We start from the raw sequence: 20,412 nt of genomic DNA, 5'->3' as shown, positions 1-20,412 counted from the left end.
ACCGAGTACATTTAATATAACATTTATTAATATGGAACAGATACGCGTTGAGGCGAGTGGAGAGTATCCGTAATTTGAGATTTTTAATGCCTTCGGGGCTTCAGCGGCGGCATCCTGTTTCTTATAGACATACATGTATCATTGTAATCGTTATCACAAGTGGTTTTGTTTTCCTTTGATTCGTTAAACTTGAACCAACTGCGAGTGGGGAGAAATGCACAGAACTTAGTTACTTAGTTAGTGGGAGAACCGGGCATTGGACTTAATGTGCTATGTGTTAGCGGCTACGGCGTAAATCTACAAAGCATTATATAGCTACGAAATAAGGCAAGTCTGCTGAGGAGTTGTGTTGGTAATGGCGCCACGGCCACCCAGATCTTTGGCGAGTGATGCTGTTGGCTATTTCATAATATGCGTATGTTCTGGCGATTGACCTCAAACAGGGTGTGGTCCTCCTCGTCGCTGTTGACGTCCTCGATGGCCATGGGCAACGGTGTCAGCTCCTGGTTGGCCCGGTCGCCCTGCACGCCGTACTTTCGCTCGGCCCGTGAAAGACGCAGCCTGGGAGGGGAGATTAGCGATTAGTCTTGATTAGCGTTATCAGCTTGCATTTATACTAAGAAAAGAATAAATGTGAACAAATAGCTACGAATTGCAACTCAATCTTGAATTAAACCGGAATACTGGATTAATAAAGAACCAGGATCCAACGCATTGCTATCTATTGGCACACAAATTCATGTTAAGTGGCTTCATCACGAATTTCGGACTCAGTCGGAATCAGCAGCTCGCAACTCACCGATAAACCCGCATTACGAACAGCAGGATAGCAGTGCTGGTGATGCCCACCACTATGTAGACCACGGCCTGGCCGGGAGAATCGTCATGAGAATGCTCCACGCGAACTTCGTCACCGGCAGCACTGGCGGCGGATCCTGGGGCCGCATGCTTGTCATCGACTGGCAATGCGGGGGGCTTGGAATCAGGCGGCAATGCCGGGGGCGCAGCGGGCTCTGGGCCTCCCTTGCTCACAACAACCATAGAATCTTTTGGACCAGCCGGCGGATCCTCAGGCTTTGCCTTCTTTACGGTCTTGCTAACCGGCGCACTTTTCTCCGGAGTAGTCACAGACTTCTGCGTAGCTGGTGCGTCACAGGCATGCTCTTGGATCAGGAGCAGCAGCAGCGCTGCCGCCACTAAGCAAGAATTGCGGAAGGACATCTTCGTTCGCCCTCCAAAATGGAAACAACTTTAATCGCTGTTACTAACAATGACGATTTAAATTTCTTCTGTTTTTGTTTTGCTTTACGGCACTAGAGTTGTCACCCTTCGCAACTATACTGTCATTTCACAACGTCAGTGCTGACAGAGAAAAGCCAAGTCCTAGCTAGAAACAAAGTTAAGTTGTTCAAATTTAGAATGGAAATCAAATGAAATGTAGATTCTTTTAATTTAAAAAATTTATATAAGCTCCGAAAATTGAAATATTATCCAATTATTGAATTTTTCACACATTTTTTCTATATATAAGCCATCTGGCTTTTTTGTAGCCATAGAATAAATTTTACATACCCCATTGCTACATTTAACATGGTTTGTAAGTAAAAGCCAAATTTTCATCTGGCCACACTTATATTTGTAGTGGTTAAAAAAGTTCCAATCATCTGGCCACACTGATATTTGTTGTTGTTGTTAAAAAAAGTACGACCATATTTCCAATGGAAAGTTAAAGTTGGTCATTTACACGCAAAAATTTAATTTTAATTATAAGCTACTGCTAAATACAATTATACTTTAGTTCAGTAGTGAACAGCGTCTGGCAACAGGTAACAAACAGCAGAATTCGTGCAAACTCGAAGATTTATGAAGGGTGCTCAGAGTGAAAATGGCGAACAAAAGAGAAAAAGTGTGTGTGTCTCAAAGGGGGAAATCAAATCACGACGTCACAGAAAGAAAACGAAGGCGCACGGTTTTTCCATCGAAATTTAGAGTTGTAGGCTGCGCGGAAATTAGCGAACGCTGCTTAAAAGTTGCTTAATGTAATGATTGCGAACGTACATATGTATGTATGTGCACTGGTTTTTTTTCCCCATTGTCTCTCTGTGTGTGTTTGTGTGTGTGTGTGTCTGTATGCGATGGCGAGTTCGAGTGCCAGTGTGTATGTTTATTTAACCAGGAAGTAGAGTTTTCATGCTCACGAACACGATCTCTCGCTAGTTTGGAGTGCATTGGCTGATACCCTACTGCAGGGTATCACCTGCTCCGTGACATCCCACGGCATCGCATTACACCTTGAGGCGCGGTGTAGAAATGTTTGCGTATGTGTGTGTGTGTATTCCGCAAGCCTCTCTTTTATTGCTGTGACATTGGATCACAACGGGCGACCTTCGGGTCGCCGTAGCTTAACTGGCGAGGCCTACCACATTATGATTGTTTGTGTAACGTTTCGTTTCGTCTCGTCACTGGGTTTTGTTGCAGATCGATATTTTCTAAATTCCAAAATTCGAAAACCGATTTGCCAAGATTCCGGCCACAACACCTAGGACGAGAGCCGCCAAACGACGCCACCAGGACAGCAACCCCTTGTCGCCCGTGCAGCAGTCAGCCGCAGGCACCACAGCGTCCCCGCATCCGCAGGCAGCAGAGCCACAGCAGCCAGCTCCACTGGGAGAAGGCAATCGGCAGAGTTCTCCCGCCGCCAAGATGAACCGCTCGAGCAATGCGCAGACCACACAGAGGCCGGTCAACCTGGACGACATCTGGAGCGAACTGGTCGAGGGCATAATGCAGGTGTTTGACCAGGAGAAGTCCCTCACCCGCAGCCAGTACATGCGCTTCTACACGCACGTGTACGACTACTGCACCAGCGTCAATGCGGCGCCCACAGGACGCAGCAGCGGTAAGACGGGCGGTGCCCAACTGGTGGGCAAGAAGCTTTACGACCGGCTGGAGCAGTTCCTCAAATCCTACCTGAGCGAGCTGCTCACCAAATTCAAGGCAATCAGCGGCGAGGAGGTGCTCCTGTCCCGCTACACCAAACAATGGAAGTCCTACCAGTTCTCAAGCACAGTGCTCGACGGCATCTGTAACTACCTGAACCGCAACTGGGTGAAGCGCGAGTGCGAGGAGGGGCAGAAGGGAATCTATAAGATTTACCGCCTGGCCCTGGTCGCCTGGAAGGGTCACCTGTTCCAGGTGCTCAATGAGCCTGTGACCAAGGCCGTGCTCAAGTCCATCGAGGAGGAGCGTCAGGGCAAGCTGATCAACCGTTCGCTGGTGCGCGACGTCATTGAGTGCTATGTGGAACTCAGTTTTAACGAGGAAGACGCCGACGCCGAGCAGCAGAAGCTTTCCGTCTACAAGGACAACTTCGAGAGGAAGTTCATCGCCGACACGTACGCCTTCTACGAGAAGGAATCGGACGCGTTCCTATCCACCAACACGGTGACCGAGTATCTCAAACACGTGGAGAACCGTTTGGAGGAGGAGAAGCAGCGCGTTCGTGGCATTAACTCGAAGAACGGCCTCTCGTATCTGCACGAGACCACGGCGGAGTCGCTCAAGTCTACGTGCGAACAGGTGGGTGACTTTCGCTAATGGCTCATTAGCCCATAAACTAACCCCATCTCTGTGTTTTCCAGGTTCTTATCGAAAAACATTTAAAAATATTCCATACCGAGTTCCAAAATCTGCTAAATGCAGACAGAAACGACGACCTGAAACGAATGTACTCACTCGTGGCCCTGTCGCCCAAGAACCTGACAGACCTCAAGACCATTCTAGAGAACCACATACTCCACCAGGGCACCGAGGCCATTGCCAAGTGCTGCACCACCGACGCGGCCAACGATCCGAAAACCTATGTGCAAACCATTCTGGACGTGCACAAAAAGTACAACGCCCTCGTCCTGACGGCGTTCAACAATGACAACGGCTTCGTGGCCGCCTTGGACAAGGCGTGTGGCAAGTTTATTAACTCGAATGTGGTCACGATCGCCAACAGTGCCAGCAAGTCGCCCGAGCTGCTGGCCAAATACTGCGACCTCTTGCTAAAGAAATCCTCAAAGAACCCCGAGGACAAGGAGCTGGAGGACAATCTCAACCAGGTGATGGTCGTGTTTAAGTACATCGAGGATAAGGATGTCTTCCAGAAATACTACTCCAAGATGCTGGCCAAGCGTCTGGTGAACCACACATCGGCCTCCGACGACGCCGAGGCCATGATGATCTCCAAGTTGAAGCAGACGTGTGGCTACGAGTACACCGTCAAGCTGCAGCGTATGTTCCAGGACATTGGCGTCTCCAAGGACCTGAACTCCAACTTCAAGGAGTACCTGGCCACAAAGAACGTGACCACAGAAATAGACTTTGGCATCGAGGTCCTCTCCTCGGGCTCGTGGCCCTTCCAGCTGAGCAACACCTTCCTGCTGCCCTCCGAGCTGGAGCGGTCAGTGCGCCAGTTCAATGAGTTCTACGCCGCCCGCCACTCGGGTCGCAAGCTCAACTGGCTCTACCAGATGTGCAAGGGCGAGCTGATCATGAATGTCAATCGGAACAACACCTCCACCGTGTACACCCTGCAGGCCAGCACCTTCCAGATGTCTGTGCTGCTTCAGTTTAACGATCAGCTGAGCTTCACAGTCCAGCAGCTCCTGGACAACACACAGACTCAGCTGGAGAACTTGATTCAGGTAAGAGCTAGCCCCGTTCCCTCCGTGCTCCGTACTTGAACCGTGCTGCTTTCCAGGTATTGCAAATACTGCTCAAGGTAAAGGTGCTGACCTCCAACGATAATGAGAACTCGCTGACGCCAGAGTCGACCGTGGAGCTGTTCTTGGACTACAAGAACAAGAAGCGCCGCATCAACATCAACCAGCCGCTGAAGACTGAGCTTAAGGTGGAGCAGGAGACTGTACATAAGCACATAGAGGAGGACCGCAAGCTGCTCATCCAGGCGGCCATCGTGCGCATCATGAAGATGCGGAAGCGACTCAACCACACCAACCTCATATCGGAGGTGCTCAACCAGCTGTCGACGCGCTTCAAGCCCAAGGTGCCCGTGATTAAGAAGTGCATCGACATCCTGATCGAGAAGGAGTATTTGGAGCGTATGGAGGGACACAAAGACACATATAGTTATCTCGCCTAAGTTTATGTTAATTGTACAACTTCGCTGTTTCATCTCTATGCCAGCCATTAAAATATCATCAATATACTTAGAGATCGTGTAGTAGTCCCCGCCCTCCCCTACTTCCTATCCCACCCCGCGAAATAAACTGCCGCCGAAACATTCAAACTGTTTGCGAGCTATAAAATATATATATACTCCTTGCCTGGCATTAAACATTCATATATACATACGTGCAATTCCCGGCCACATATTCATCTTCCGTCACCAGAGCACACCCATATCATAGAGACAAACGGCCAGCCGCAGGGAGCAATGTCCATAGACGAGACCAGAGATCAAGCCTCGGCCAGATTCCTGATAGGTTCTTCTGCAGGGGCTGCGATACCGAACGGTTTAAGAATATGTAGCGACCCTTTTCTTTATTGTCCCTTTGTTCGATCAAGTTTTGTTTTAACTAGTTTACGTTTTAATCATAATTCCCTGTATGCATATACGATTATTATACTTACTACTATGAAGCAAACAAGTGTTAAGTTCATAAAACAATGTACGTGTGTGTATGTCTGTACCTTTAATGCATTTACTTTTATTGCGTTTCCTGGATCTGAAGCTTCTGGTCCAGATTCATGCCGCTGGCAATGGCGTAGACGGTGAAGGCGAACTTGGCCACCTGCAGGGTAGACGTGGGGGAGGATTCTTCATTTTGTATTCTTTTAAAGATACACTTAATTTACTCACATTGATGTTGGTGGCCAGATTAATGTTGAATATATTCATGGCCGTGAACGTCATGGGCTGCTGGAGTTTCTGCAGGAACTGGAGAGCCACCCTTTGGTAGCGCTTGTCCTGCATCCACCAGGCCGAATGGAACAAAGCATCTGCTAGCTCATTGCAGTCATCCACAATGGCATTGCAATAAAAACAGAGAGGGAATGTCTGCAGGAGCACCGCCATCACGTAGGTTATAATGCCAAAGCGTGTGGACTGATCGGCAAACAAAACCATATTGATCATGATAATCCCCAGGATGGAGCCACAGATTATGAACTGAGCGAAGATCGTGCCGGAGATGATCGGTTTGATCGCCTCGCAGAAACTGGTGGAGAGAAAAAAATATAATGAATTCGTTAAAGGATAAGTGGCCCGAGGTACTCACGGGGCGTTTTAATTTATTAAATATTTTTATTCCCCCTTAAACTTATTTAGAAATAGTTCCCTTTCCTATTTAATGTCATAATCCTACGTAAACTTACTTCAGCAAAGTCCTGTGAGCCTTGATGCAATCCACCAGAGATGTGAACATGAAGTCAGCATCGTTGCTACCCTCGCTATTGCTGCTGGTCTCGCCCAGGTGGATGACGCGGTCCTTGAGCAGCAAAATGTGTGTGCGCAGGGCCACCACATAGATCACGGGATAAGAGTCCGTTGCGGTAGCCACAAATATGGCATAGCCTACGGTTAGGTACTCCAGGAAAGTTTGAATGTACAACTGGGTGCGATCGAGGCGCCAGTTCACGAAGGGATAGTAGGTATTGAACGGCACACGGTCATGAAACATGCCGTCCAGCAGCGTGGAGGTGGCATACAGAACGTAAACCAAAACGAAGGTGAGATACAGCCTGGTGACGGCGGCCACTGCATCGCGCACCTTGCGCTTTTCCGCGGGCTTCACGCAGTACTCGTCCAGTTCGTCAAAGTGCTTGTTGGCCAGCTCCAGGCGGGCCATGTAGATGACCAGCGTAAAGAACTTGAAGGCAAAGCACCAGGTATTCAGGCACAACTGGAGCGATTGCAGCAGCAGATCGGGTGGGAACTCCGCCAGGTGGATCGTGTAGTTGATCGGGAAGCTGATGGGCAGCACCAGCATGTTGTAGGTGAAGGAGAACACCCGCCAGATCTTGCGTCCCACGCCGAAATCGTTTCGTAGGTTCAGGCCCGACATGCGAAGCGTCTCCAGTAGATAGGCATTGGAGTCCCTTGTGCGAATGGGCTCCGACAGTGGAGCCGGGTACATGAGCTTAAAGTAACCGAACATTGTTACCGCTTACTGGTTGCTTAAGTAATTGCTGGAGCAATGGCTTTGGAATGCTTTTATAGTCCTCAAACCATTGTTAATTATGGGGTCAAGTGAGTGGGCGTTTTCCGGTTTCCGTTGCAAAAGAATTTCGCACATGTCGCAACATGTTGAATGCCAAAGGACTCGCATTTTTATATTGTAATTATTTATAGTAACCGAACATTGTTACCTCTTACTGGTGACTTAAGTAATTGTTGAATCCTCGAATCCTCGTTAATTAGGGGTCAAGTGAGTGGGCGTTTTCCGTTTCTGTTGCTAAAGAATTTCGCACAAGTCGTAACAAGGCTCTGATTTGTATATTCTAATTATTTATAGACATTCGTTTGGTGGATTTCAAAGTGTAAGTTTAATTATTTTACAGAAACTATTTCGGTGGGAACAAACACTTGTTGAAAAAAAGAGAAAAAAATGTTTTGCGACAAATCAAGCTTCGTTTTGTCCCATTGTAAAGAAATATATTTACAATCTTTTGATTTGGTCGGAAAATCTAATACATTCTATATTCACAATTCTTCCCTGTGAACGCGTCACACATACAAAAAACGCTAAGATATTACAAAACCTATGACTACTTAGTAGATCTTTGATTGCAGCCGCACAAAAACCTAGCTTGGAGATCGACAGACTGCCTTTGGAGCAGGTGCTTTAACGTATATTGATGCCTCAATCCTCGTCGTCAAGTGTGAGTACCTTTGTCTGGAAGCGCATTCGCTTGGTGTTCTTTACCACGCCATTGGTGAGCAGATTGACTCCATTCTCGGTGCTTGGTAGTTCGTTCCACAGGCGCCTTACGCGCACAACGGCAACCTGGTTGAAATCGTATTTCTTGGGCGGGGCTGAGGTTTCAGGTACGACGGTCTCTTTGGGTGCCAGCTTACGCACCTTGACCACGGGCTGCAAATGGCGGGAGCTGCTGTAGCTGCTTACACTGGCACGGTCATCGGCATCGGCAGGATTCTCGACGGCTTCCGAGTTCGACTCACAACCATTAGTGGTGGCGGCCAGTGAGCAGCCACGCTTTTGTGACTTGATCGCGCGTAAGCTAAAGAATGAGATTAGATTAGTGGAAGAACATGATCTTTGGGGCGCAACAAAGGTAATACCTCGCCTGTTTCTCGTATTCGTTTAAAGTGGGCGGCGCTGAGGCGCATATCTTTCCCGGCTCCTCGGGATGACAGCCAAAATCCTGGCCCCTCAGCCAGTTCTCATAGCGCTCCGGCTGGAAGCGGCGAACGAAGGTCTCCATCGAGATCTTGACCATATCGCTGCGGCACTTGCAAATACTGGCCCGCTTGCCGTACTCGATCCAGCGCCTGGACGCAAAGTTTGTGGACTCGGCTCCGTTGAAGCCATGATTGAAGCCCGCATGGTAGCCGAAGGGAAACGTGATCATTATCTCGCCCGCCTCCTGGGTGATCTTGTTGTACGGAATGTTGTGCTGGCGCAGCACCTTCGGGCTGATCATGGTCATCTTGTGGCGCAGGTAGGCATTGCACTCATTGTAGTTCTCTACGAAGGTCTCGTTGGCCAGCTTCTCCAATCGGCGACCGTACGCAGGCGGAATGGCATACCATGTCTTGGGCGCCCCGAAATGCAGATAGTTTATGGAGTACAGATCCATGTCTTCGGTGTGCCAGGCAAAGGAACTCTTCCACATGCCAAAGTACAGGTAGGCCGTGTTCACGCCATCGATGATGATGTTGTAGTCCGTATTCACCAGGTTGAGAATGGTGTCCAGACGTCCGATGTTCCACACGTCCAGGTCCTCGTCACTCAGCGTCCCCTTGACATCGGCAGCATACAGCGGCGATATGTATGTGATGTTCTTCCAGTACTTGCGCTCCAGGTCCTCGTAGTCAAAGTGGCGCGGCGTCTGATACAGCTCCGAGTTGGCCTTCTCCATGAACTGGCGCAGGGTCATCTGTCGGCGCTGCTGTATGTTTATCTGTTGGTAAAGCCCATGGGCCCTGCAAGACACAAGATTGGATTACAGCAAGAACTCACGACGACAACGGAAATAGGTACTTACCCCGTGACCACTTGACAAATTGGCGCCGGAATGGTCATGTTGATGTTATCTATATCGTAGCCATCTTTCCGGGCAACCCATTCCGCCGGCGGCTGCGGAACATGAAGCGTTCAGATGGATAGACATGGTTTTGGAGCAGCTAGAACTTACCTGAATCTTGGCCAAGCCGGCTAGGTGGGCTCCGCGGGACTCCATGTGCTCGATGTAGGAGGCGAAGTTCTTGAACTCATCGTAGCTGGGCCGGAAGGTCATGATGCGGGGCACTTTGGTCTGCTCATCATCGCCAAATGAGGATCGCGTGGACATATTACAGGTGCAAACAAATCAAAAAATATTTCACTCTTTCCCTGTTCAGTGTGGCCAGGCTAGAAACCCAAGAAAACACTGCGGTTGCTGAAGAGGGTCTTACAGATGCCCAAAAATTCGTAATGACGGTTATTTTTAAAAGTAAAATGTTGGAAGAATAAATCAAAATTGTCAGAAATTAGCTCAACTACTTTTTTTTATTTAAACAATTTCTGAATTACTGAGCCTTAAATAATTTAAAAATTACTTTAATATAAATATTCATTATTATTATTATTAATATATATTTAACAAAAATTATTATTAATTAAATTAATAAAAAAAAGATTTCCTAATGCAAATATTTTGTTACAAAAAAGCTAAAATAATTTAATGTGTGCCTTAGATTCTGTAATAATCAAGATGAGATGAGCGGAAATTATATCATGATCCCAAATAATTACTTATTACACTGCTTCCATGAATTCAGCAGATTGCATTAGTTTATTTTTAGCCCCTGTATATTTACACGATTTAAAAAATAAGTCACACTTGAACACACAGCTAAATAGACTTTCCCCAGAACCCACCCACTGGGAATCCAAAGTGTTGACGCCTCAGGCCAGAGGGCCGTAAAGCAATTATAACCGGATAACCAGGAATTCTGTGAAAAAGTGCACAAAACAAGAGATTAACACCTGAATCATAGGCATTAAAAGGGCTTCGAGTGCAGCCGAACCAGGTCTGAGAGGTGAGATAATAGCTCTACAACGACTACTAACCCGCTTAAATCGCGCGATAATGGTTCAATTGTTTATGATCATTTTCAATGTAAAAGTAAATCAAAGACGAGGCATAATATAATTTGCATTGGATGTCCCACGGCGAGTGCCCGGAGTTCTGGCAGATCTTTATTACTTTATGATTATGGTCGCGATAATGGCGGACGATCTGCGCAGCCCCGCCGGCACTTAAGAACTGGAGGCCCCTCCGGCTGTAATCAGGAAAATGTGTTCTTGTGTGGTATCAGTATAAAAGCGAAAGGTGCACCAATGGCTCCGCAGTCGTCCAACGTTTTTGCGCCCAAGCACTCCGGCGGATTTTTAGCTCGACGTGTAATAATAAATATATCAGTGAGATACCAGACATGGGTTTCGACACCTCCGAGGATAAGGCCAGGCGTAAGTCAACGATCTGAGAGATCGCACATGGCATTGCCGGAGGGATTAAGTAAAAGCGTGCGAAATACAGTGATGCCTCGCTAGTTATCTTAATCAAAAATACGGAATAATAATAGGTGACAATATTCAGCGTAGGATAAATTTATATTTATTTTTTGAAATTTTACTATGAAGGGTTATAAAGCTCTTAAGCCTTATTTAAAAAAATAAACTCAAAATAAATTTGTTTGAATAGTTTCCTAAACTGTTTTTAGTGCTATATTTCGTATTAGTTCAATTCCAGTTTATAAAAATTACTAATGATAAAACAAGTTATCAGCTCAGATAACAATACGAAATATTCTTTAATTTGTTAGCTTACAAAATACCTCCAAATTGGACTGTACAAAAGACCTACATAGAAAGATTTATTACTTTTCATCGCTGTGACAGATCTTGAGTGTTGTCTTCTACTTCACCGACTGCTAATTATAGGTTATTGATAGGAACCCAACCGATTCCCAACCGATCAGCAGAAATATAAGTACCCAGAGTATAAGAACCCCGGAGATAATCGCAGTTATTAAACGCGAAAGAGTTCCCATTGCTCTTATACCAGGTCTCTCTCTCTCTCTTTTTGTGTTATAACTGCAATTATGACCGACCAGACCTACCCTACCCTGGAGTAACACAGCTCTATTACAATCCAGACGTCTGGCCATATTTGCAAACCATATCTTGATCGTATATCAGACATCTGCGCAAGCTTTGTGACTGCCTTTATAAAGATCAACAAGAGATAATTCCACTTTTGACACACAGAAAATATATTTATTATCTTTTGTGGTGGAGGTGATGAAGGTGCGGAGGTTGCACAACATCTCTGCAAGGCAACGAATTTCGGGGGACTTAATCTCAGGATCAAGCCCATAAAGTATACGGCTCCATTCACACATTCTGCCCCCCCATCCAACCGTACTCCACTGGCGCAGCGGGAACTTTTCCATTGAGAGGGGAGCTCTTTTGTTTTCCTCATTGGCAGGCGGCGTTAATGATAATGATAATGACAATATTATTATAATAAAACCGAAAACGAGTCTGTCGGAGCCGTTAATTAATGGGAATCGTCACTATCAGAGCGCATTGTTAAACGGCAATAAAACGAGAATTGAGTAAAAAAAAGGTCCTAGAAATAATCATGCAGCTGACAAACAATTCGCACACTCGATTTATATAATGAGGCAATCAATAAATCGTTTAGCCAGACGGCCGTTAAGTCCGCAGCCGATCAAACATGGTTTACTATTCCAATGGGGAGCGTAGGCCCCTGCTGATCCGCGTAGTTCCGGATCCGCTGAGGAAACTAGCCAGTACACACCAGCCTGCTCTGCGCATCTGTAAGTTCGAATAATTAATTTCACGTTTATCCTTACAGCCTCGGGCTTCGGTGCCCGCCACTGGCAGGCCATCCTCCTGTTTGTGGGCATGATGATAAACTACTTCCAGCGGGTCAACATCTCGGCCGCTATTGTTCCCATGACCCAGTCCACGGCAGGAGCTCCTTTCTACAACTGGGATACGTCTGACAAGTCCTTGATCCTCAGCAGCTTCTTCTGGGGCTATGTGGTCTCCCAGGTGCCGGCAGGTAAGCGAGACAGAATGCCACAGGCTTCCTCAGCTAAATCTGTTTTCCGTAGGTCTTCTGGCCAAGCGGTTTGGTGCCAAGCTTGTCCTGGGCGTGGCCACAGCCATAGGCGGCATCTTGTGCTTTTTCCATCCCATGGCCGCCAACAGCGGCTGGGAGAGTGTCTGCGTGCTGCGCGTTTTTACTGGTCTGGTCCAGGGAACAGTCTATCCCTGTGTTCACACCCTGCTGGCCAAGTGGGTGCCACGCACGGAGCGGGGTTTCCTCACCACGGGCATCTACTCGGGTGCGCAGTTCGGAACAGCGGTTATCCTAGTCACCAGTGGCTTTATCTTCGAGTCCAGCATGGGCTGGCCGGGACTGTTTTACCTGTCCGGGGGCCTGAGCCTGGCCTGGGCTCTCCTGTTCTTTTGGCAGGCAGCCAACGAACCCGCCACCGCCAGCAGGATCAGCAAGAGCGAGCAGGAGTACATAGAGAGCCTGACGGGAAGCAATAGCGCGAGTCAGGTGAGTCTGCAGGAGCAACACAGGGCCTTCCCAGAGCGGGTTTAGACCTTCTTTCTATCCTTCCAGTCCATGCCGGTTCCCTGGATGTCGATCTTCACATCACCAGCTTTCTACGGACTGCTGGCCGCCCATTGCGGCTTCACCTGGGGCTTCTATACCCTGCTGACCGAGATGCCCACGTACATGAGCAGCGTGCTGCAGTTGAACGTCAAGTCGAATGCCTTCCTCTCCTCGCTTCCGTACTTCGCCATGGGTTTGCTCTGCCTGGTGGTCAGCCCCATTTCGGATCTTCTTATCAACCGGGGCACCATTTCCATCACCACTGCCCGGAAACTGTTCAACTCGATCGGCCAGTGGGGACCGATGGCCTGCCTCATTGGCTTGGGCTACATGACCGCCGACGAGAAGACGTGGGCCATTCTCCTGCTGACGCTGGCCGTGGGTATCAATGCGGGTTGCGCCTGCGGCTATCTGATCAACCACATTGATCTGTCACCCAACTTTGCGGGTCCCATGATGGGAGTGACCAATGGCATAGCCGGAGTGACGTCCATTGTGGCTCCCCTGGCGGTGGGGGCGATTCTCAACAACGAGGAGGATTCCAGCCAGTGGCGGTTGGTGTTCTTCATCACGGGCGGCGTCTATCTGGTGTGCAACACTCTGTTTGTGATCTTTGGCAAGGCCACAGTACAGCCTTGGAACGAGGCTCCCAGCATGTCCAGTACGATGACGTTGCGCAACAACCTGGAAACCGATTCGAGGACCATTGCACCCACGTCGGACAAAGACCATAGATTCTGAAGCGCATGGCCGCTCTCCCATTGACAATCTCGTTAATTGTAGTAATTATAATTTAAGTGTTCTTTGGATATGCCTAGCAGTAATTAAAGATATTCGTTTATGTTTACGCTTATGCTAAAGGAAGCTTAGTGTGACTTGGTTGTGCGATAGCCCTAATTAGACTTTACGATGTGTGTGGCACGTTTCTAGGGTCGTTAAGTGATTAAGCGATCAAGTCGTGTGGAATGTGTCTACAGGTGAACGGTCACAGCATAGAAATAAATATATTTACAGCCCCAGCACACTTGTGCCGAGCATTATTATCCATTGTTGACTTGGAATCGCACTGTCTTCGACGCCTGTTACTTGACCTTTTGCTGCAGCAGCCGCTGCTCGTTGAGGCGCTGATTAATCCTGCGCGTGTTGGCCATGGACCGGATTATGGTCCACAGGGCCAGCGTCCAGCCGAGCAGGATGGTGCCATACAGCACCGGACCGTAGGCATTGGCATTGCCCACGGGTATCTCGGCCCGTAGCGGAGTCTTTAGCTGGCAATCCACATGCACCCGCCGCCAGTTGCATCGCTCCAGATTCGCCATCGTCGTGGGCTCGCCGTCCTTGACGATGTTTTCATCGAATCTGCTTTCCGGCGCATTCAGGCAGTAGAGCTTATCGATCCGGGCAACCAATCCGCTCTCGATGAGCTCACTATCAGCCAGCGGGCAGTTGAGATAGAGCTCCGGCAGGGGTATGGCCACCGTGGCCGCCGATCTGTTGGGTTTAGTGGGTTATTAGTGTTAGTTTTTCAACATTCAAGATCACCGCACCGCTTATCGCTGGGGGCATGGTAGCGAAAATGCACCGGCAGCGCCAGCGTCTCCGTAATCTTGGGCGTCCCGCGCAATAGCACATCGAACGGCTGCGCCCGCTCCGTGGCCACTTCAATGTTGACGAACTTTGGGTAGACGGCACTCAGCTGCAAACAAGAAGAATGTTTAAGCTGTTTAAGTCCTTGTTACTCGAGTCTTTTGATAACACGCACCCTCTTCAGACGCTGCAAATCGTCCAGTTCGTCCGTGCTTATGTAAACCGAAGCGGGCAGCGGCTGGAGCAGCACGTACTCGCAATCCTTGCCCACCAGGGGATAGTCGAAACGCAGCCGGTAGATGAGAGTCCTGTAACAACACGTATTCCCGTAAGATTTACACATTTCTGCGGAGAGTTTCATCCAAAAGAACCTATGCATGCCGGCTTTGTCCATTTCTATTTGAACTATAGGTGGTTCCACCACATAGCTCCTGCCCAAATCCTTCCTCAGGGCCAAAATAAGGATAATCAAAGCGCACTTGCTAGTTTCCTTGGAAAACATGGCAAAAAATCTATGAAAACCGCTGTAAAGTGAAAAGTAAATAAAAACATTCGGCTTAGGGTTGTCACATATACTCAATTTATTCAGGGTTGCCGAGCTTTTTACATAAAGTAGTGTAGGTTACGCGGTAAAATTAAAAATGCTTGTTATCTGGAATTAAGTTTCTTGTACATATCCGATCCTTGGCGCGCCAACTGATCGGCCATTTCGTTACCCTTGATGCCCTTGTGGGCCTCCACGTAGTTCTAAAATTAACTATTTAACTAAAATCGAATTAATAAGTTATTTTTACACACCCATTTCACGGAGAGGTCTTTGCTTTGCAGCAGTTCATCCAGTTCCTTGAAGTCCACAACGTTCTTCACGGGCTGGTTGTTCTTTAGTTTCCAATTTCTTCTCTTCCAGCCCGGCACCCACAGGGTAATGGAATTAATCAGGAACTGGGAGTCTGTGCTTATGCACAGTTTTTTGATTCCCAGACCCAAGGCAATTTTGATGGCATAGATGGCTGCCTGAATCTCGCCCACGTTGTTGGTGGCACGTCCACCCACGGGTTTTGCTGCATTTCTAAAAGGATATAGAATGATGAAATTATAGGAGGAATGGATTCAGTGCACATACAGCTGGTGATTATCCCCAAAGTATACACCGTATCCGGCGCAGGCATCTGGTCGTCCGTTGCCTATGCAGGAGCCATCTGTGTACACAATTACATAGCCTTCCGCATCGATTTCGAACTGGTGAGCACCCACTTGCTTCAGGCCCGTGGCTTCTGAGACCTGAGATGCATGCCGGGGGATCTTGACTCTCCCATCGCCGCCTGCGTCACCATCACCCTTGCGTTTGCGGTAATATAAGTCTGACTGAAAGGAGTTTTTTGTAATGAATCCTTTTCAGCGCTAGAGCCAAAGGTTATTACCAAGTTTCCACTGCCAGATGGTCTGGGATCTCCCTCCACTTCGTTCAACGCTGCATTCTGCAAAACAAGTTGGTAATTATATATGCCCACTTCCAGCGGATTTTCCACTCACCAGCGCACTCTCTGCCAGGTCGTGATCCTCGTCCGGCCACTCCTCTGTGTACTTGGGCTTTGTCAGCCTCTCGATTTTGATATTCCAATTCTGTGGAGCCGGCTGTTTCTGGCCCAAGGGCACAGCCACTTCATGGGGAGCATAGGATTTGGTGGCATTTACGAACTGTTCCGCCTCCTGGCGCGTGTTGAACTTCTTGTACTTGGCATTCTTGAAGCCCTTCACCTGCTCCTCGCACTGCGCCCAGGTGTCGTAGACGCCACACTCTCTCCCGCTGGCCACCGCGTAAAATGCCATTGAGCATCGATGGAGGATTGAGGTGAAATTTAAATTAAAACTAAAACGGGGCCCAAGCATTTCGTAGAGATGAGCGTCAGTGATGGCAAGTCAGACCCGTCAAATTAGCTTCTAAGGCTAAAAAAACGCTAAATAAAATAATAAATGCAAAAACTAAATTGATTTTTGAATAAATTCAAGTTTTCTTTTTTTAACTGCATTTATATTTTGAAATAATATTCTAATAGTACTAGAAAGGTAAAAGTTGTTTACGATTCTCATTATTTTAAATATATTAATAATATATTTTATTTATAAAATGTTTAATTTTGTTTAAATACTGTAATTGTTTCCAATTTCATTAAGCATTGAAAGTTTCCCTGCTAATATATAGCTATAAGTGAAGTTCTTTTTCTGGCTATTTCCCGTCAGAAATTTGGTTTTCATTTTTATAAGTGCCAGCACTGCCTGTAAACAAACACAGTTCTTATCAGAAAATGGTAGAAGAATAATTGCAAAAATCCTTGCTTATTTTGAAAAGAACAATCAAAATCTGTATTTTTTGTCAAAAAATTTATTAATTCCTCCACATTCATCATATCTACAGGATATGCTGGTCTCCAATCCGTGCCAGAAGCCCTGGACGCGTGTGGTTTAGCTGGAGAGGAACAAATCCAACCTGAACCGGGAGACTGGCATCTTGATGGCTCACATATCGAAGCCCCCGTTCAATGATTACCTCAAGCTGGAGTTGATGGAGTAGCGCCTGCCGGAGACGCACACTCAAGGGCGAAGAATATTACAGTGGCTATCAGTTCAGAAGGATTCTACCGCACTCAGGCCCTGCTCCTAGGTGAAGGCATCGAGGAGTAAAGTCTTTACGGTTGCCCTATTCCGGCAGGACCAAAGGCTGCTGGGCATCTGGAAGAATCTACTGGAGCATCCACTGCAGGAGCAACACCGAGCAACATAAGGTAACTGTTATCAATCCATGGAAAACTACTAAGGTTCACTCTTGATCTATTTCCCCCACACTTCCACATCAAAAAGGGTAATCGTAGAGGAGGAACACATGGAAAATCATGGTTTAAATATCAATAGCAAGTAGTATAACGACTTAACAACACAAAAAGGCTCCGTTGATCTTATGAAAGGGTTCTCAACTCTGCATTCAAACCAATGTTAAACCAGAATTAAACACTTACAGTTTGTAATAAAATAACCGAGTCGGATTTTGGTAAAGATTTTTAGCCAATTGAAACTTAACACGAATGCTCTTGGTACACAAAATGGCGAAACACGAGCCCAACAAAGCTGCTGTCATATCGCCATCGTTGTCTCACATCCAGCGCTATTTGAACAGCGAAAGCCGCCGGCCCAGGCCGGAGCGTCCGGAACCACTGACCGCGCTGGTGATGTGGCTCATTTCGGGCAGATTGTGAATGGCGCCGCGAGCGGCCACCGAGGGCGGGGAACTCAGGAGGCGCTGGGCCACGCGCTGGATGTCCGCCGCAGTCACACTCTCTGCGTAAATATTTCATTAGTTAGCGCGATGGTTGAACTGAAGAAAGGGCCAAAGAACTCACCAATTTCCTTGATAAAATGCTCGGGCCGTTTCCGGTGTCCCGTCACCAACACCTGGCGGCCGACATCCTCGAACACAACGGGTCGCGACTCCAGATTCATCAGCAGCATGGACTGCAGCTGTATCTTGGAGCGCATCAGCTCCTCGCGTCCTGGTTCGGCGGCCATGGCCATCATCTCGCGGGTCAGGACCTCGACCATGTCGTTCATGTGCTGTGGCGGTGCGCTGCCATGGATGCAGAAGAGCCCGGTGTCGGCGTAGGCGTGGTTGTACGCCGTGGCGCTGTACATCCAATGGTAGCGGTTTAGCACCTTTGTGTACAGACGCGAGTACATGCCCTTGCCTGGGCCACCGGCCGAGAAGGAGCCACCGCCGCCCATCATGATGTTTAGGACGCAGAGCGGCACAAAGTCCTTGTCCTGGTGGGAGCAGCCCTCAAAGCCGAGGACCACGTGAGCCAGCTCGGGCAGGCCAGCGGCCGCATAGATGGGAATCTCGCATTCCTCCTGAAGGGGTTTCAAGATATATCAAGATTTATCAAGATGTTATGGACTCACCTTCACCAAGCCGCCGGTGTACTGAGCAATGGACGTGTCCACTTGCTTGGGTCCAGCATCGTCCAGACTCTCGCTCTCCCAAATGGCTTTGTCCTCCACAAAGTACCTCTTCACATGGTCCACCAGCTCATCGTGATCCACCTGCAGCAGAAATGTCCCCTTAATTAAGAGAAACTCCAGCAGCATGGCAGAAAACTTACACCAACTCCCGCGATGACCATGCGGCTGGGCGAGTGATGGTACTTGAGGTAGTTCAACAGCACCTTTCGATCTATGTGGTCCAGATTGTCCACCGGACACAGCTTGGGCAGGCCCAACGTGTTGTCCCTGTACGCCGCCGAGTGAATCATGTCCATCAATATGGGCTCCTGCTCCGGCCGCATGCCCAGCGTTTCAAGCTCAAAGTTGACGGCACGCCGGGCCAGATTAACCTCCTGATCGCTGAGCGTGGGCCGCAGTGTGACGTCCGCCAACAGACGTGTCACGGAGTCCACGGCCCTGCTGTCTATGCTGGCGGCATAGATGAGCGTGTCCCGCGAGCTCTGGCAGTCGCAGATGCCGCCGTTCTTCTCCAGCTCCTTCAGTATGGCATCCTTGTTGGGAAAGTTGACTGTGGACTTTGGAACGAGAGCCCGGTTAGTAGGCACTTGGCCACAGATTCCCAACACTCGGCACTCACATTGAAGGCCAGCTTTTCGAGGAAGTGAGAAACGCCACTGGGATAGGCCACCTCATACCGCGGCCCGGAATCGATGACCAAACCCACGGTGCAGAATTGTCCGTAACGGGGCTCCGAGGCTACCCGCAGTCCATTTGGCAAAGTGGTCACCTTGGTGATGGCGCTCTCCGCCAGGGGAGCTGCGTACACGGCCTCCGGCAGATTGGGCAATGGATCGGTGAGGGGCGGCAGGTGCGTGACAATCTCCTTGGACGGCGTGTTAACCTTCTGCGGCCCATCGCTCGGCCGCATGCCGCCAGTGATCTGTCCGATCCCAGTGCCGCTGCCGATCTCATCGCCGCCCAGCGTCGTCACCTTGGTGGCAAAACGGCGAGGACACCTGCGTAATCATCGGGATGGTTGGCGAAATGGTTAGATTCTACGCCGGCTCGTAACCGCCCCACACTCCCCCAGTCGGTTCTTACGTGCGCCAGGTGTGTCTGAGCAATTTCAGCATGCCGATGCTGCGCGCGTTCATGTTGTGCTTCTGATTTGGCTTTGGTAGCGGTATTTACAAATTTGCGTGACTTATATTTGAATTTGATTCAGAAACATATTTTTTTCTTTTTGAAAACCAAATAATTTTTGAAGAAAAAAGAAATGTTGAATTCTTCTTCTTCTGTCAGTCAGTCGGGGGGGCAGTCACACAGAACTAGAGGGGAAACACCGATACCGATTGAAACATCGATGTATCGATATTTGAAATTTGGTTTGGTAGCAATCGTTGTTTTCTGCCGTTACAACGTCACTAAATATGTCCAATTAATTACAAGAAAGAAAGCTAACTTTGGCCAGCCAAAGTTCGTATACCCTTGCAGGTAACAATTAAAATATATCATAACTAAGCCAAAAATGCATTAATTTCGATTCGGAAAGCAGTTTTGTGTTAGTTTTTATTAATTTAAAAAAACTGCATACCAAATTTAAAATTTTAAGAAATCAAAATTTTTGGCCATTTTTGCTTATTTTAATGATGTAACCCCTTATCAAATTTCTCAAAAATGGCCAAAAAATCGATTTCTTCCGGACATGTCTAGAAAGATTTGCATGTTAATGCTGATCAAGAATATACAATCGTGGACATAAGTATTTTGACATAAATAAAAATTCACATTTTGTGTTGTAAACTTTAATTTATTTATCCAAAAAAGATCAATGAAATTTATTTATAACAATAGTGTAATAAGACAATAAAAAACAACAAAAATATTACATTTTCTATTACATCTTATAAACTAAAAATACAAATTCATTAAAGTGGG

The 20,412-nt window shown here is 47.8% G+C and overlaps 8 protein-coding genes and 1 long non-coding RNA gene across 14 annotated transcripts; 3 read left to right on the top strand and 6 right to left on the bottom strand.

The window, feature by feature from the left end:
- Positions 1 to 6: 6 nt before the first annotated feature.
- On the bottom strand, positions 7 to 1,430 carry LOC108076703 (uncharacterized). 2 transcript variants are annotated; one of them, XM_017169662.3, is made up of 3 exons: positions 800 to 1,429; positions 435 to 561; positions 7 to 198 (listed from the first exon to the last, which is right to left on the bottom strand). In XM_017169662.3, exons 1-3 carry the CDS (start codon positions 1,219 to 1,221, stop codon positions 184 to 186), a joined length of 564 nt encoding a protein of 187 aa, XP_017025151.1. In that variant the 5' UTR covers positions 1,222 to 1,429; the 3' UTR covers positions 7 to 183. The 2 variants fall into 2 exon arrangements, with proteins under 2 accessions (XP_017025151.1, XP_017025150.1); XM_017169661.3 differs by having other exon boundaries at positions 7 to 561; positions 800 to 1,430.
- Positions 1,431 to 1,670: 240 nt separating this feature from the next.
- On the top strand, positions 1,671 to 5,706 carry Cul1 (cullin 1). Its single transcript, XM_017169658.3, has 4 exons — positions 1,671 to 1,826; positions 2,479 to 3,579; positions 3,642 to 4,691; positions 4,748 to 5,706. The coding sequence occupies exons 2-4, from the start codon at positions 2,704 to 2,706 to the stop codon at positions 5,147 to 5,149; spliced, it is 2,328 nt and encodes a 775-aa protein (XP_017025147.1). The 5' UTR covers positions 1,671 to 1,826; positions 2,479 to 2,703; the 3' UTR covers positions 5,150 to 5,706.
- Or43b (Odorant receptor 43b) lies at positions 5,691 to 7,408 on the bottom strand. Its single transcript, XM_017169660.2, has 3 exons — positions 6,385 to 7,408; positions 5,870 to 6,227; positions 5,691 to 5,801 (listed from the first exon to the last, which is right to left on the bottom strand). The coding sequence occupies exons 1-3, from the start codon at positions 7,164 to 7,166 to the stop codon at positions 5,718 to 5,720; spliced, it is 1,224 nt and encodes a 407-aa protein (XP_017025149.1). The 5' UTR covers positions 7,167 to 7,408; the 3' UTR covers positions 5,691 to 5,717.
- A 194-nt stretch (positions 7,409 to 7,602) lies between these two features.
- On the bottom strand, positions 7,603 to 9,670 carry Kdm4A (Lysine demethylase 4A). The gene is made up of 4 exons (XM_017169659.3): positions 9,388 to 9,670; positions 9,238 to 9,329; positions 8,312 to 9,175; positions 7,603 to 8,250 (listed from the first exon to the last, which is right to left on the bottom strand). The coding sequence occupies exons 1-4, from the start codon at positions 9,541 to 9,543 to the stop codon at positions 7,872 to 7,874; spliced, it is 1,491 nt and encodes a 496-aa protein (XP_017025148.1). The 5' UTR covers positions 9,544 to 9,670; the 3' UTR covers positions 7,603 to 7,871.
- Positions 9,671 to 10,592: 922 nt separating this feature from the next.
- On the top strand, positions 10,593 to 13,747 carry MFS12 (Major Facilitator Superfamily Transporter 12). Of its 5 annotated transcripts, none has more exons than XM_017169753.3 (4): positions 10,593 to 10,703; positions 12,118 to 12,327; positions 12,380 to 12,834; positions 12,901 to 13,747. In XM_017169753.3, exons 1-4 carry the CDS (start codon positions 10,670 to 10,672, stop codon positions 13,633 to 13,635), a joined length of 1,434 nt encoding a protein of 477 aa, XP_017025242.1. In that variant the 5' UTR covers positions 10,593 to 10,669; the 3' UTR covers positions 13,636 to 13,747. The 5 variants fall into 5 exon arrangements, with proteins under 5 accessions (XP_017025242.1, XP_017025243.1, XP_070139819.1 ...); XM_017169754.3 differs by lacking the exon at positions 10,593 to 10,703 and adding an exon at positions 11,396 to 11,543; XM_070283718.1 differs by lacking the exon at positions 10,593 to 10,703 and adding an exon at positions 11,598 to 11,616.
- A 144-nt stretch (positions 13,748 to 13,891) lies between these two features.
- On the bottom strand, positions 13,892 to 15,025 carry PIG-X (Phosphatidylinositol glycan anchor biosynthesis class X). The gene is made up of 4 exons (XM_017169756.3): positions 14,853 to 15,025; positions 14,657 to 14,789; positions 14,442 to 14,590; positions 13,892 to 14,385 (listed from the first exon to the last, which is right to left on the bottom strand). Exons 1-4 carry the CDS (start codon positions 14,981 to 14,983, stop codon positions 13,977 to 13,979), a joined length of 822 nt encoding a protein of 273 aa, XP_017025245.1. The 5' UTR covers positions 14,984 to 15,025; the 3' UTR covers positions 13,892 to 13,976.
- Positions 15,026 to 15,038: 13 nt separating this feature from the next.
- On the bottom strand, positions 15,039 to 16,399 carry rnh1 (ribonuclease H1). Its single transcript, XM_017169758.3, has 5 exons — positions 16,015 to 16,399; positions 15,903 to 15,959; positions 15,605 to 15,846; positions 15,280 to 15,550; positions 15,039 to 15,228 (listed from the first exon to the last, which is right to left on the bottom strand). The coding sequence occupies exons 1-5, from the start codon at positions 16,369 to 16,371 to the stop codon at positions 15,130 to 15,132; spliced, it is 1,026 nt and encodes a 341-aa protein (XP_017025247.1). The 5' UTR covers positions 16,372 to 16,399; the 3' UTR covers positions 15,039 to 15,129.
- A 390-nt stretch (positions 16,400 to 16,789) lies between these two features.
- On the top strand, positions 16,790 to 17,522 carry LOC138927966 (uncharacterized). Its single transcript, XR_011444436.1, has 2 exons — positions 16,790 to 17,264; positions 17,341 to 17,522. It is a non-coding gene; the product is annotated as an uncharacterized lncRNA (long non-coding RNA).
- LOC108076757 (mitochondrial-processing peptidase subunit alpha) lies at positions 17,498 to 19,799 on the bottom strand. The gene is made up of 6 exons (XM_017169757.3): positions 19,576 to 19,799; positions 19,112 to 19,490; positions 18,633 to 19,049; positions 18,433 to 18,573; positions 17,877 to 18,381; positions 17,498 to 17,814 (listed from the first exon to the last, which is right to left on the bottom strand). The coding sequence occupies exons 1-6, from the start codon at positions 19,626 to 19,628 to the stop codon at positions 17,642 to 17,644; spliced, it is 1,668 nt and encodes a 555-aa protein (XP_017025246.1). The 5' UTR covers positions 19,629 to 19,799; the 3' UTR covers positions 17,498 to 17,641.
- Between the last annotated feature and the right edge of the window lie 613 nt (positions 19,800 to 20,412).

Source organism: Drosophila kikkawai, chromosome 2R (genome assembly GCF_030179895.1).
Source record: "Drosophila kikkawai strain 14028-0561.14 chromosome 2R, DkikHiC1v2, whole genome shotgun sequence".
Taxonomy (NCBI): domain Eukaryota; kingdom Metazoa; phylum Arthropoda; class Insecta; order Diptera; family Drosophilidae; genus Drosophila; species Drosophila kikkawai.
Note: the sequence above shows the minus strand (reverse complement) of the source record. Positions and strands in the feature narration are given on the sequence as shown.